This window comes from Argiope bruennichi, chromosome 9, assembly GCF_947563725.1.
Source record: "Argiope bruennichi chromosome 9, qqArgBrue1.1, whole genome shotgun sequence".
Taxonomy (NCBI): domain Eukaryota; kingdom Metazoa; phylum Arthropoda; class Arachnida; order Araneae; family Araneidae; genus Argiope; species Argiope bruennichi.
In genome coordinates, this window is record NC_079159.1 from 99690007 (window position 1) to 99706090 (window position 16084).

At 24.8% G+C, this 16084-nt stretch overlaps 1 protein-coding gene across 1 annotated transcript; it reads left to right on the plus strand.

Moving 5' to 3' along the window:
- Positions 1 to 205: 205 nt before the first annotated feature.
- Positions 206 to 15855, plus strand: LOC129984292 (aspartate aminotransferase, cytoplasmic-like). The gene is made up of 9 exons (XM_056094153.1): positions 206 to 469; positions 4289 to 4470; positions 5320 to 5428; positions 7024 to 7136; positions 8564 to 8668; positions 9474 to 9624; positions 11881 to 12046; positions 13981 to 14123; positions 15265 to 15855. The coding sequence occupies exons 1-9, from the start codon at positions 361 to 363 to the stop codon at positions 15405 to 15407; spliced, it is 1221 nt and encodes a 406-aa protein (XP_055950128.1). The 5' UTR covers positions 206 to 360; the 3' UTR covers positions 15408 to 15855.
- The last annotated feature ends 229 nt before the right edge of the window (positions 15856 to 16084 follow it).

A 16084-nucleotide genomic window follows, 5' to 3' on the forward strand; every position in this document is an offset into this window, starting at 1 on the left:
TCATACCTCCTTCATTATTGGGGGGGGGGAGTATAACTGATATTTAAATACGAATGTGTAAGATAAGTAGAGCTCTCAGATATCATGATCGTACGATGTATTAAAGCAGAATCTGTTCGTGGCGCACATGTGAACTGATTCATACGTTCAACTAACTACTGAACTCGTTTTCTTGCTACTGACTTCTACAGTGCACGTCACAGTGACCCACTGCGACGGTAATTGAAAAGAACCTGACATTGACGATAGTAGTAATACTTCGAGGTCGAAGTAAGGGTAAGTCACGGTGAAGTTCTTTTCAGTCTGGCCGCTCAATTGGTAAACTAGCTCTGTATTTGTTATTAAAATTTATCCTGCAAAATGTCTCGTTTTGCTTGTGTTGAAAGTGCACCTCCTGTAGAAATTTTCGCATTAAATAAAGCGTATAAAGAAGATACTTTTCCAGATAAAGTAGATTTAGGAATTGGCGGTAAGTTATACATTTTTAAAATTTTCTTTTTTTTATGTCATATAGAAAATATTTACTAATAATTTAAATAAAATTATTTGATTAATTTTTAATACTTGTACAATTTATTTTCATTTGTGATGTTTTAATGTCTGATGATAATTCATTTTCTATTATTTATTTAGCAGATTCAAGTTGCTGAATATTTTTTCACTGACGCATAAATATTTACTTTCATTTTTGGAAGCGATCTAGATTCAAAATCATTTTTATATGTTGTCAAAAGTATACCAAATTAGCAACCAAATAAATTATTCATTAAAAAAATCAATAATGAGAAAGAAATGCAGTGCTACATGTACCTAGTTAACTTTTTATTATTAATTTATAGTAATTTTCAGTATGCAACTAGAATGAGCGTAACGTAAAGTTTTAGACTTTCCCTTATTATTTATTCATCAGTTTTAGAATTTTTTTTGCTGTTATTATCACAAACATTTTTCTATGTTAGACATGTTATTGCAAAATTAAAGTAAGAAATGACTTTTTAACTTCGATCATTTTTTTCATTAGAAGTTGTGTCACTCCAATTATTAAGCAACATTTTAAGAATGCCTAAAATAACAAAGCATAATTTATTTATTTATTATGTGTGTATGTGTGTGTTTGGTAAGACAGGAGAATTGGGTAATTAATAAGTTCCAAAAGACTGATAAGGGAAAAATAACAATTTATTGCTACTTTTTCCTCATTCCTGTTTAAGCAAATGCAAAGAGCCAAATTATTAGCTTAGGCCCAATTTAAAACCATATAATGGAATTAAAGTTGTGTAATAAAATGGTTGAAATTTAATATTTTTAAAATAATTAAAGTAATTGCTGATCTTTACAAAAATGGATTTTGTTTAAATTTCTCAGATTTTAAAAATTTGATTACTTAAAATTTATTTTTCTTCCTTAGCTGTTAGTTGTATTCAGTTATTATTAGCAATAATGAATTAAATTGTTATTTTCTTTTGTTAATAAATATCAAATAATATAAATTATTGTATTATTCTTTTTGAATATACTTTTATATATAATCTCTTGTTAAATTACATATGCAGATACTGATATTAAACTTTTATAATCAAGCAGGAAGTTTAACATAATATGTAATATAGAATAGCATGATAAAATACAAATATGCCAAAATGATATATTTCCAAAAAAGCCCAAATTTAGTTTTTTACTATCTTGTTTTTATTGCTATTATAAAGATAGTTGAATAATTTTTTTTTAAATATCTTATTTTCTTGAAAAATTTCTGTCGGTCACCTTTTCTAGAAGTTCCTCGTTATTTGCTATCTGAATGAAAACTGTTAATACTAACTTGAATGAATCTCGTTGAATAAATGTTCCAAAAGCCCATTGTGTGAAGTGCTTCTCATGAAAGTGATGATGCTTTTATAGAAAAGTTGCATTTTTATTTATTATTTATTGCTTTTTATTTATCAATATTTTTCTCACTTTCTAGTTTTATTGTATGATTATTTGTATTTATGAAATTTGCATGTAAAAATTTTTCAGATAGTGTTTTACAGTTGAAAGCAAAGTTTCTGAAAGTTATCTGCCTTTCAGTGCTTAATACAAAAAAAACAAAAAAAAACAAAACATTTTAATGTTTTAGATTAAAAAAATATATATGTATGTGTGTATGTATGCGTGCATGTGAGTGTGTGATTGTGTAAGTAGACAAAAGGATTTTATAATTGCTACTATTCACATAAGTGTGAAAATAAAATGGTAAAAGTGAAGTATTTTTCAACATAAGTAACAAAAAAAAAAAACATTAGTAATGTGTGAAAGTTTATTGAACTGGTGCAATTTTTCTACATCTGATTGGTTTACTAATATTCAAAAATATGAGAGAAGCATTTGTTTGCAGTGTTTTTATAACACCAAAAGATTTACATGTTTGAGATTAGATCCAATAATTTAAATCAGAGATGGATAAATTTTTTTTAAAACAATGGACCCGAAAAGAAAAATGGTAGGCCAATGTAATTTATTTTAAAACTCAATGAAAACTTTAGAAATTTTACAAATATTTTTAATACTAGTGAAATGAGTGAAAAAGACTGCATTTAAAAAAATTATATTTTGCTATAAATATAACATTTCTGATAGCTATAAAAAAACCTTATATATACTAGTAATATTTTAAAATCTGCTTCAATTCACAAAGATCCTCTAAGTAGACCATAGTTTTGACCATTGCTGTCTATATCGTTCTTTAAAGTATAAATTTTTAATTTTGATAAATTTGTTTTGTTAAGTATTTACATCATCTTCAAATGCCTATTGTGACTTTCTATAATTTTATTAATAGTATGTAATTATTATTTTCTTTATTTTGCTCTTTTAAATGTTTCTTATTTATCAGCATAATGAATATGTATATAAAATTTGATATATATAAAATTTGAATCCTTATTTCTAATTAAATGTTCTAAATTTTATTTATTTATACATATGAATAATTTTTATTAATATGAAAATTGATGTAAAAAATTCATATAACGGCCATAAAAGAAAAACAAAATTGTTTTTGCTTTTTTATTATTTATACAGTATTTGGAAGTGATGTCGTAAAAAGTGCTAGAAAACACTTTAAATGCTGTTAAACAATTTAGTCTGTAAACATTTACTTAAATTTTGCAATAAATGATTTTTTTATTATTATTATCTTGAATATTCCAGAAATTGAGCAAGCAATTCGATCCTTCAAGTATTTGAAATCTTGCAAAAAAATAAAAACATTCTTTGGCAGATCAGTATCAGTGATGCTTTTATGAATTGTGTAATCCTTAGATTAGATATCCGATTTTTTTTTTTCTTTTTTTTTTTTATCTTGCTGTTTGTTTGCTACAATAGTTTTTTCTTTTAGAATTGAAGTTATCTAATAAAATTTATTATTGAGAATGGATTATTAATATGGGAAAAATATTGGATTCTGCTAAAAAATATAGCATATACTTTATATTTTTAATTATCTAAAAAAACTAATTATTTAAAATTTGATTTTTTGAAATAATTTTTTAATCTTTCTACTAACAAAACATGTGAGGTTCTTATAATAATTAACTTATTTTTTCATAATTATATTGAAGAATATCTAGTCTAATTAAAATAATGTAATTTAATTGAAAAGGGAAGTATACATAATTAAGCTATTACTATTTTAAATAAAATTTATTTATTTTATCAGATCATTATTCTGGTTTCAAAAACATTTTTTTCAAATTTCTTTCTTTTCTTTTTCTCTTATTATTCATGTTATTTTGAATTGACTGGTGACATTAATTTTAAAATCAATGTAGATTTGGACTTACAGTAATTTTCTGACAAAATATAGATATTTTTATAGGTCTTGTTTGTAATCATTGGCTGAGTGGCTAAGTGTATAATACCAAAGATTTGTTCATTATAGTTGAAGAGGAACTTAAGGATAAAAAATTTCGGAATGGCTACTGGTCATTGATATGTTGTAAAAAGTTACTTCTAGAAAATATATATTTCAAATTAATCTTGCTTGCTTTTGTGAACGTCTGTGTGGTTGGGATTTGTTTAAAAAACCAAATTGCCCCCCCCTTTTACCTTTTTAAATTCTAAATTAGTGCTTATAAATCTATCACTCAAAATCTTTAAATAATGTTATTTAAGTTATTATGATTGTGTTTAATATCAGAATAATTTTGGAGATAATTACATTTTGGCATTATGCTTAATTTAACAATTATACTTTAATCTTTATTATTCTAAAACTGAAAAAATCAAGTTCTTCTTTTTTTCATTCCAGCCTACAGAACTGACGAAGGGCAACCATGGGTATTGCCTGTTGTTAGGAAAACAGAAAAAGCTATGGCTGAAGATGAAAGTTTAAATCATGAATATCTCGGTCAGTTAGGCTTGGAACCTTTCAGCAAAGCTGCATCCAGAATGCTATTAGGTGAAGACAATTCTGTCTTCAAAGAAGAAAAAGTAATTTTTTTTAATATATTGAAAGTATCTATATTAAGGTAGTGCTATAAATTTTACTTTGATAATCGATTTTCTTTTTAGTTATCGTATCAAATTAAATGTTGGGAGAAAGATGAAAATTCCTCCCAAACTACAGAAGATAGGAAGAACATAAAAAGTAAAATGCTAATAAATTTATATAATTATCAATTATTATAGCTACTATCTTTTTAATAATAAAATATATATCAATAATTCTGCTTCAAGACTGAAAGTCTTGCAGAGTTAAATATCATTGAAAATAAATGTATACAAAATTCTCCAAACAAACATATATACCAGGGCATTTTTTTCAAAACAAGGTTAAAATAAGGAAATAAAATTTAAATAATAATTGCATTATAAAGAAATAATCGATTTCGCAAAGATATGCTTGTGAGTTCAATATAAAGCATAGAGATCGAATAACATAATCCAGCCTCATATATATATAGGGAGGGCAAGCAGAAGTAATTTTTTGTGGTTTCTTGTACGAATTGTTCAATAGGGGGAAAGATAAGTTGAAAATATCGTGTGCAAATAATGAAAGAATCCAAAAGGAAATTATACTGAAATATGTATACTCTACTGTAATAATAATTTAAAAAATGAATGAAAAAAAGCATACAGTTAATCCCTTGAGTAAAGATTGTGGAATTTTTCATTAAACACAAACTTTTAATTTGATTAAATTCATTTTTTCAAAATCTCCTTTTATTTAAAATTTCTTCCTATATAATTATTTATAATATCAGTTATCATGCCATGGTTTTAATTTAAAAAAGCATGTTTGTTTAAATAAGAAACACTTAAATTATTTAATTTTTGTAGGTTTTAGGTGTTCAGACTTTAAGTGGAACAGGTGCCTTACGACTTGGAGCTGACTTTCTAGCTCATTGTCTTAAATCAACAGACTTCTACATGTCAGCTCCTACCTGGCGTAAGATTTTTGTTTAGCTGTTTATATATAATATCAATATCTTTGCACTAAAAATCTAATATGAAATGGCCATCTGGTATTCAAAAAGTCATTGTAGATATAAATGTTCTTAATATGATTTGTATTTTCTTAACTCCAGCATTGAAATGAAAACATTAATTAACCATTATGTTACTAATATATTTCATTTCTAAACAAAAATTAAAATCCCTTTTTAAATTTTAAGTTTTTGAAATTGTTAGAAAAATGTGAATATTTGCATTTTTTTTTTTTTTTTTTTTTTTTTTTTTAATACTTATTCTCTCTGCAGTTTGTTTTCTGAGTATTTTTCTTTTATTTAACTGCTTCATTTAGGTTGTGAAAATTAAAAATGCACTTTATTAGTTTGAATTTACTTATGCATTTACTGTTTGGTAATCTTGGGAATAAGATTCTGTGTGTGTGCGCTGATTAAAGATCAGAGCTTTGTTTTTGAATTTTATATTATTGCATTTTACTTGTTTACTGTTTTCAGTAATCAAATATTTAAAAATAATTAACTTTTTATGATGGTCAAAAATTGATCATTGCAATCATGAATTCAAGCCTTCTACCATTATAAATTTATTGTGATTTAATTTGTTTAGAAACATAAGTTACTTCTAGAAATTTCTCTAGAATTTTTAAAAATCTGTCTGTAATAAATATGTTGAATTCTACAATTGTCCTTCTATTCATTTGAATGAAACATGTAAAAAACCTTGTATTATATAATTATACATTGAAAGCATACAAAGATGTACAAGTCTTTCCTGTTCTTTGAATGACTACCGACTTGTTTAGTAAATGATGGAAACAAGTTGAAAAGGCATATTGGAAAGTAGACTTTTGTTTCCTGTTGGAAACTTCATGATATTTATTATATTCTATCTCCCTCCCCCTATTTTTGAATGAGAATAGAAAGTTTGTTGCAATTTGTTTTTCTTCCTTGCATTATTGTGATACAATTTTCTATGAAAAAAAATGGAAATTAACTGTTATATAAATATTGTTATATTACCTGTTATATAAACTGTTAAAGTTTTCTTAAACAGAAAAATATGAATTAGTTAAAAATTAGTTGTATGGCCTTAAAATATAACTTAAAAATTATGCAACTTTTTCATGATATTCATAATTAAAAAAGGTTTTTTTTTTTTTTTGCAAGATTATAAAATACTTTGGTAGTATGCAGCTATGTGATTAAATAACTGCAGTATTTCATTATTTTTTAGAATGCTAGGAAACAATAAAACTCTTGGTATTGTATAGATTTTTTTCCATTTTCCACAACTTTAAAATTAGAAAGAATAATTAGTGAATAGATATTAAATTTACTTATGAAATAGAAGCTACAAAAAATGTTTCTTAATAAATTAATGAGAATAAAGGAAATAGTACTCAGTAAATTTTCAAAAAATAAATTCTATTTCAAAATATCCGATTGGAAGATTTTCTTTTTTCATACATCCAGATAAATCTGTCTGCAATCAGTTTGTTTTGCACTTATTATTGATTGGTGTATTTTAGTCTTATTGAATTATTGTGTGTCATTTATTTATTTTACATTATTATAGCTAATCATCGAAAGGTTTTCCTTGATGCTGGCTTCAAAAACTGCCATACATACAGATACTGGAATGCTGCTGAAAGAAATTTAGACTTTAAAGGCATGAAGGAAGATCTTGAGGTATTTTCCCTTTGTTAACCTCAATTAAAATAAATTTATTGCAAGTCTATAGTGTTGAAGTTTTTCTTTTTAATTTAGATGTGAACAGGATTTTACTTTTCATTTTCTTTTTAATGCAAATTATAGATTTAGAGTCATAATGTGGTTGTTTTAACATAGTCAGACTTCGTTAGTGCTGCATAACTAAAGGTTAGGCAATGTTATGAGAAAAATCATTTTTACTTTATTTTCTGAAGACATTATGATTTCTTTTTTCTTTTCTTTTTTTTTATCTGCCATTTTAGGTATTTTTCTTTTATGCTAAATAAGCAATCGAAAAATAACTTATTTCATCCTTCCCAGAATTTTTTTTTCTGAAGTAATTAAAGTAACATTAGAACAAAATTTAATTTTTTATCAAATTTCTGTTATTTGCTAACTATATGGCTTAGTAGGATCTTGTCACCAAGGCCTTTGGAGGACTCTAGTCTTTTGCATTAGCACTGTATGCATAGGTACAACAACAACAACAACAACATGGCTTAGTAATTTCTTGTAATTTTAATTCTAGTAATACTTTATGCTATATTCTTTGTACTAAAATGATTTTTTAAGTTACACTTATGTAGAAAATTGCTATATATAAATATAATGTGGTTATGAAACAATATTTTACTAACAAGTATTACTTATTTCTACAATATCCCATCTTGTGTCAAAGCTTGTCTTGTTATGAAATTGAAATATAAATATTTTTTTTTTAAATCAGTATACTGTATTTATTTATTTTCTTAATTTTCTATCGTACTGTACATTCCTCATAAAAGGAGAAAAAAATAGATTATTCATATCAATAGCAGATATATAAGATAGCAGTTTCCAATATGGGCCACAGTAGTATATTAGTGGACTGGAAATGCTAGTGGTCTCTATGAGTGTGCTTTCTCGATTGTAATATTTTGAAACACGAATATAAAACAAATTGAATGTATAGAAAATGACATGAAGCTGAAATCATCATGTTTTCATGCATATATTGACTTTTTAATGTGAGGAAAACATTCAAGTTTTTATTTATGTTTATTTTTTAATTTGTCTGCTTGTTTTTGAATTTTCTTCCATTGTGACTGCTAAATACTAACAAAGTTTTTCTATTTTATGAGCAGCACATTTTAATTCTTTTACAATAAGCTTTACTAATTACCTGTAATTACTTGTATATATAATGATTACATCTAATTGTGTTTTTTGTTTTACCTGGAACGTATATTTAGTTAGTAGTGAGCTATAAAATATTTTTTGCCCAACAGATGGGTCTGCACAACCAAAAAGTATTAAAATATCTCTAATACTTTTATTTACTTTTTGTGAAGTTTTATTTCAAAATTTATCAAGTTATAATAAAGTTGTGTCTTTATTATTTTTTAAGGAAGACTTTTCTTTTGCAGAATGCTCCTGAAAATTCTGTTATCATTCTTCATGCTTGTGCTCATAATCCTACTGGAGTGGACCCAACTCAAGAACAATGGAAAGAAATTGCTGATTTAATGGAGGTGATGATTTATGATATTTATTTTGTAATATAAAACCATAAAGTTTGTAAACAATTCAAAATAGTTGTTACTTTAAAAGTACATTTGAAAGAAGCTAAAAAGATTAGATAAAGCATTTTAGTTTTGATTTAAAAATTTCTTTAATAATTCATGACTTATCATTGTGAGATCCCATTTCTTTAACAAATTTTATCCACTTGAACATAGAGTTGTGTGATGCTTTTTTCTTGTATTTAACTCTACATCTTCCTTGGATGATTGTGATTAAATTTTGTTCAAAAGATTAAAAAATATAATTTTCTTTTTCTGAAGACATTGGTTGTCAACAGTGATTCTGAAAAAAAAAAATTTTTTTTTATGTTGAATTCTTAAAGGTAATATTTTTTAAGTTAAAAAAACAAACAGATATAACAAACTTTCTAATCAATTTTACAAATTCTTTCTCTCACATTTATCGTTTAGTGAAGTTACATATATTTAAATCAGGCATGAACTTGACAATTACCCTGTATAGGAAATAAATATTTTATGCTTCATGATTATGACTTTCACTTCTGTGATAGTTGCTAGTATAATAAGTATAATATCAATGAAGTAGATATTCTGACAAAAAAAGTATTAATTATATTTAATCATTACATACTTTAAATGATTTTTTAACCCAAAAAAGATTTATAAAATTAGTTTTGTTTAAAGAACTATTTTTCTTTTTTCTTTCTTTCTTTTTTTCCTATCTCTGTATTATTAAAAATGTTTATGTACTTATTTTCAAAACTCTATTCAATAAAATAGTATATATTTTCAGAAAAAGAAGTTGTTGCCTTTCTTTGATTGTGCATATCAAGGCTTTGCAACTGGAGATTTGGAGAAAGACAGTTGGGCTGTTCGCTATTTTGTTGGTCGTGGATTTGAACTTATCTGTGCTCAATCATTTGCCAAAAATTTTGGTTTATATAGTAAGTGTGATAGTTTTTTAAAACTGTCTGATGAATAAAATGAATTATATTTTTAAATTTGTGATAAAATACTAAAATTTCAAATTTTATGAAATTAGATTCTGGTTTATACAAAATATTCTATGTTCATACTTTCTATATAATTATGATTTCATTTTACTTATTTTTATTACTTATTTTATTTATTAAATTATTTACTTTTTTTTTTTTTTTTTTCCATCTTGAAACTAAATGTGGCAATGTTTTGCTGTTACTAGATTTGATTGTATGTACATAGATTAAATGACACAGTTTAATTATTGTATTTAGTTAAAATTAAATATTTACTTATGCATTATTTTTTGTGTGCATTTTATATTACATAAAATTCAATTGCTATTATATTTAACTTAAATTTATTGTACATATATAAAATACAAACAAATATAGATACAAAAAAAAAAAACCCTTAAGAACCTACAAACATGTAATTGTTCATGGGGGGGGGGAGACTGAAATCTCCTAATTCCATTCACATACTTGGAATGATTGATTTTGTGATTTGTTTTCATCATTATTTCATCATTACAGCCAGTTTAAATGGAAATTATAATCAAGTAAATTGGAATGACTTATCTATTGATGCCATTGAAATATGTGATATTAGCTCATTCTTCCCTTTGATTTTACAAGTTAAAATTATTGCTTCAAAAACATTATTTAGTAATCTTTTGACTACCAATCTTGTATCTTTGCAAAGATGCGATGGATCATTGTTTATAAGAAGAATGTAGGAACACTAACGTTCAGATTAATGATATGGGCTAGCAATTCGGATAAGTTAAGTGAGTTTGAGAATTCATTTGGATAATTTATTACTTAATTGCTGTATAATTATTCAAAAACGCAAATATATTCAAAAAAATGCTTCAATTGTGTTATGATGTACTCAACAATGATTTCATATTTTCATACTTGGATATCATTGACTGAATACATATTATTAGTGACATACCCTATGTTTCAAGTAATGGCAGTTTAATTGTATTATACAATCAACACATCTCAAATGTGTAATTCTTGAATTTTAATCCATTTATTAATGTAAACTTTATTTATGTTTTCAGTATTCATAAATAGATTCTAATTATATTCAATTTCTGTGTTATTGAAATACAGTATGATCAAGTTTTACTGATCATATGATTGATATGCATGCATGATCATTTACTCTCACATTATTCATTTCAGTTAGTATATGATAGAGATTGTTTTTGTACTTACTCAAACTTGCTTCATTTTGCATTTTATGTTATTGTAATTGTACAGAAACATGTATTTGTAGCGTGACTTTTTACCATTTTGTTATGCTGTCCCCTCTCTCTATTTCATTTGTCTTTATTCCATTTTCTGTTATCTGCATATGTGCTACCAATATTTTGTTCTTTTAGCAGCTTTTTTATCAACAAACTGCAATTCTACAACAGCAGAATTGAATAATCAAAATGTAAAATTAAAATAACAATGCTTACAAAATTTCATAATGTGACAATATCATCACAAGAAACTTGCAAAATATTTTTTTTATGAAACATTATGGACATTAGCAAAATTTCATTTATATATATCATGAAATATTATATGTGAGAAATTTTATTGCTCTGCCCTCTACATTTAAATAATAGTGGTTCTATGAGTATTATTATGATTCTATGAGTATGAGTAATAGTGGTTCTATGAGTTATATTATTAAGTCTTAACTTTAGTTTTATTTGTTAGATAGATTTCAATAGTTTATAAAAAATTTTAACAATGGCAAACATTTTGCAGGAAATGGCACATAAATCAGTCCAGTAGTTTATTTATTTTTTTTATTCTATAATTGACACGCATAGTCTCTCTATATACATTGTCTTTTAAATAGAGAAATATATCATCCACAATTTTGAATACTTTATAAAAACATTCTGTTGATAATTTTTATAATCACATTTAATCGATAATTTTAAGAATTTTAATGGGAAATTTATTTGAATTCTATTTCAAGCTTTTTGATAAATTACATATTACTTATTTACTGAATTTATTCTGTCACATAAAAATAAATGAACTATTATTATGAATAATCTATTAAATAATAAATTGAATTTTGTAAATATGTCTTCACAGCTGCTTGGTTTTAAAATATCAGTACAAGTAAAAGACCATAACTAACTGTGTAAGAATTTAAAAATATGAAATATATTTTAGTTAACTTCAGTTCAATTTTATTTTTAGATGAGAGAGCTGGCAATTTGACTATGGTAGTAAACGATCCCTCTGTCCTAACAAACTGCCGTGCTCAAATTACTTTGCTGGTGCGAGGTAATTATTCAAATCCACCAGCCCATGGTGCAAGGATTGTTTCTAGGGTTCTTAATGATCCTGCACTCTTTAGTGAATGGTAAAATAATTTTATGCTTTTTAAAAAAAATTTTCACAAGATTAATAAATATATATTTTGTTTTATTAATATTTTAGCAAAATTTACTCTGTTTACTGTAATGCCATTCTTACCCGTCTGTGTGGCACAGAGTTAAGGCAATACATGATTAAAAAGTCTGAATTGGAAGATCGTAAATTGTATCTTGGTTGTGCTGTTAAACTATTAATAGCTAAATTCCACTGTTTCACTTATAGAAAATTTACATTTCATTGCCATGTTTAAAAAATCTAAGCTAAATTTCATTGTTCTTTACTTTGTCTAAGAGGTCAATATATATTTTCAAACTTCTTTGCAAATTTCATATAACATATACCACTTTTATGTCAAATTTTAAAATTAAAAAAAAAGAATATTTTTTATTTTAATTTGATTAATAGGAGGAATTTAAAAGTAATAATTCTTTTTTGATGTTTTTCTATGTTTTAAAAGTCTTTTATAAATTAAAAATATATATATTTATAAATGTATAAATTTATACCAATTTTTCATTCATTTTTCTAAAAAAAAAGTACTACCCACCACAACTGTAAATTTTGGTGCATAGTTTATAATTATTTAATGTTGGAGTTTTTGACTTAATATAAAAGAAATCAATGCTTTAAATTAATTTGGGCATTTTTGGGTTAACTTGTGTTATAAAACTGGTAAACTGTTTTAGCAACATATTCATTCATTGTGAATATGTTGTTGCTCTGTGATTGGAAGTCTTTTAGGAAAGTAGCCTACTGACTTATGTAAAAATTTAACCTGACCTCTATTGGATACTATTTGTGTACTCTGATTTAAAAAAAACGTGACTCTAAAAGTTTCTCGCTACTCCATGATCACATGCCTTTGGCAGTAGTACCTGATCAATTAGGTTTAATTAAGATCAATAATAGCTTCTTACAAAATAAAATTTGAGGATGTCTAAAAAGAAATGAGAAAAAAAAATTAATAGGTGTTTTTTGCTTAAAAAATTATAAATATAGGGGTAATTGATTTCTGACTTCTGCTAAGTTATAATCATGTTTATAATATTAAAAAAAACTCTATTTTTAAATAAAGAATAAATCAAATAGTATGAAAAAATTAATAGTCATCTTTAAAAAATTATTTGACTTTCTATATGTTTAATTTGAAAATTATTTTGAAAAATGCCTTGAATAATAATTCTTGTGAGGTGAATTCAGGCCAGTTTTTTCATTTTAAATGTCTAGAAGAAATGCAAATTCCTATTTTTTCATGATATGGATTTTTTTTTTTTTTTTTTTTTTTTTTTACGCATGAAGTTTTTTTCTCAAAACGCAGGGAATGAGTTTATTTCTAACAACACATATATCACTTGTACTTCTACAATCTTATTTCCTTTCATTTGCTACTTTGTTTCAAAATAAAATTCATCATACCAATATAAGTAATGTCGGTTCTGTTTCTTTAGGTATTTCTTATATGAGATTTTTAAAAAAAAAATGTAACTTTATATAACAAGTTCTCGTGTAAGGTAGGTGTGCGAGTTTCAATAAGAAACATATAGTAATAAAAAAAAAACATGCACTAAGACATATAGAGATCAAATATGAGTAAAATCAGTTTTGTTTATGTAAAAAAAAAAAAAAAAAAAAAAATGGATATCTTGAGCTTAAATCTGTTTCATTCAGATTCTGAATCTATATTTTGTGATAGTCATGCATACATTACTGCTTAAAATGTACAAATATTTCAAAATTCATTGAAAATATTAATATATGTCGAACAATATATGTCCATAAAGGGTTAATTATGAAAAAGAGCATTGTAAAAATAAAACATAAGTATATAGCTGATCAAATTTAGAAATTTCTATTTTTTATTTGTGTTGGTGTTTATGCTTGAACAATATTTAAATAAAAAGAATAAATAAATTCCTTTAGGCAAGATCACATCAAAGAAATGTCTGGACGAATTATTAAAATGAGAGCAGCTTTGAAAGCAAAATTGGACGAACTGGGTACACCAGGAACTTGGAACCATATTGTTTCACAAATCGGAATGTTTTCATATACTGGTCTATCTCGTAAGTCATAAATTTTTTTAAATTCTTTTTTATGTGATTGCATCTTTCTTTTAATGTATTTGAAATTTTACAAGTTTTTTTTTTTCAGTTAACATCAATTGTATATTATATTAATGTAATTAATGATTGTAACATTCAGTTCTTTGTATATTTTGTTCCATTCACAAATAAGATTTCGTAAAATCCCAATTCTTTTGATTAGTAATAAATAAATCATGACACTCCCATTAACAGAATATTACATAATACTATTAATTTCCTGCATAATGTGTAAAAAAATGTCTTTAAAATGTTCTATTGAATTTCTTTATATAAGTGCAATACACCTTATTTTCTAGATTTTAAATTAATTTACATGTACTAAAATATTTAAAAAGACTGCTTCATCAATCTACTTTGTGCAAATGTTTGAAGATAGAAGTAATGAATTAAAATATTTAAACAGGATTATTTGTTGCTGTTTGTCTGCATGTTTATGTTGCAAACTGTGTGAAAATAGAAATAATTTTGCTTGTTCATAATAATAAAAAAAAAATTAAAAAGCATGATATAGAGTAACAATAAATGCAGTATAATTTTTATTTTGGAATGTTGCAAGTAAGCAAAGTGTTCTTAGAAATGCAAAGATTATTATTGCCATAAGACAAATACTAGTTTAAAATGTAATACAAATGAAAATGTTATAATTACTAATGAAGATGCACTTTCCTTTTCTGAAACTATCTAACTTATGAAAAACCAAAAAAAAAAATTGTAATTTATAGTTAATTTCCATCTTAACACTTTGCTGTAAAATAGAACTTTAAAAAAAATTATTATGTGCCTTTTATATGGACATTTGCTTTTGTTTTAATTCAAACATATCATTGACAATTACTTTTAAACAATATAAATTGTAATTGATATATATTGCAAAGTTGCTGTAACTAAAAGTTGTGAATGAAACTATTTTTTAAATCAACTTGTATGTGAGAAAGATGGAGCACTAAAAATTGGTGTATATTGGAAATACATTGATAATGGTTATAAGGAATATTAAAAAATGCTGTTTCCTTTAATGACTTTTTATTTTAGAAGATATTTTGAAACATTTTTGGTATTAAAGCATGTAAATAAAATAACATTCTTTTCACCTTTTCAGAAAATCAAGTTAAGTTTCTTGTGGAAAAGCATCATATTTATCTCCCAAAGGATGCTCGTATCAGCATTTGTGGATTAAATTCCAAAAACATTGAGTATGTTGCAAAGGCTATACATGAAGCTGTAACAACAGTTCCAAATTAATTATGTTTTTATTCAGAGTATAAAAATGTATTGTTGTATATTAGCAGACTGTTGAACAGTATTTTTTAGAATTTTAGAACTCATCTTTCTGTATTAAGAAAGTGTTTGTGTAGTTAAATTATTGTTTTTATCACGATGCAAGCAAAAAAACAAAACAAAAAAAACTATGAAATTTTAGTGCTTTTATTATTTGAGGACACAATATTTAATATAACTTTTCAGATATTTCTTTCATATGCTCAAAAATAAGGTTTTTTTTCCTACTCCCTGAGCATTAAAAAAAAAAAAAGCATATCCATTGAAATTAATATTTACTGCTTTATCAAAATTGCTGTTATTGGCTTATAACAAATGTATCTTAATCTTTTTGCAAATTCTTTGCATTACTTTGATATAAAATATTGAGCTTTTATCATGAGGCAAAACTGCACAATTTGTGCATATTTATAATTATATAAAACATACTTTCATATAATTAATTATATATATTTGAACATATATGATATCAGAAAATTCAAAAAGTTACTTTTGATGAATTAATTTCATTACTTTTTATATATATAACTTATTCTTTTCTGTTTTGATAATAAAAAAAATCATGACATTTTCTCGATTGAAGGATTTTTTTTATGTATTATTTAATTGTTATATCACTGGATTTATAATCATGGTTAAGT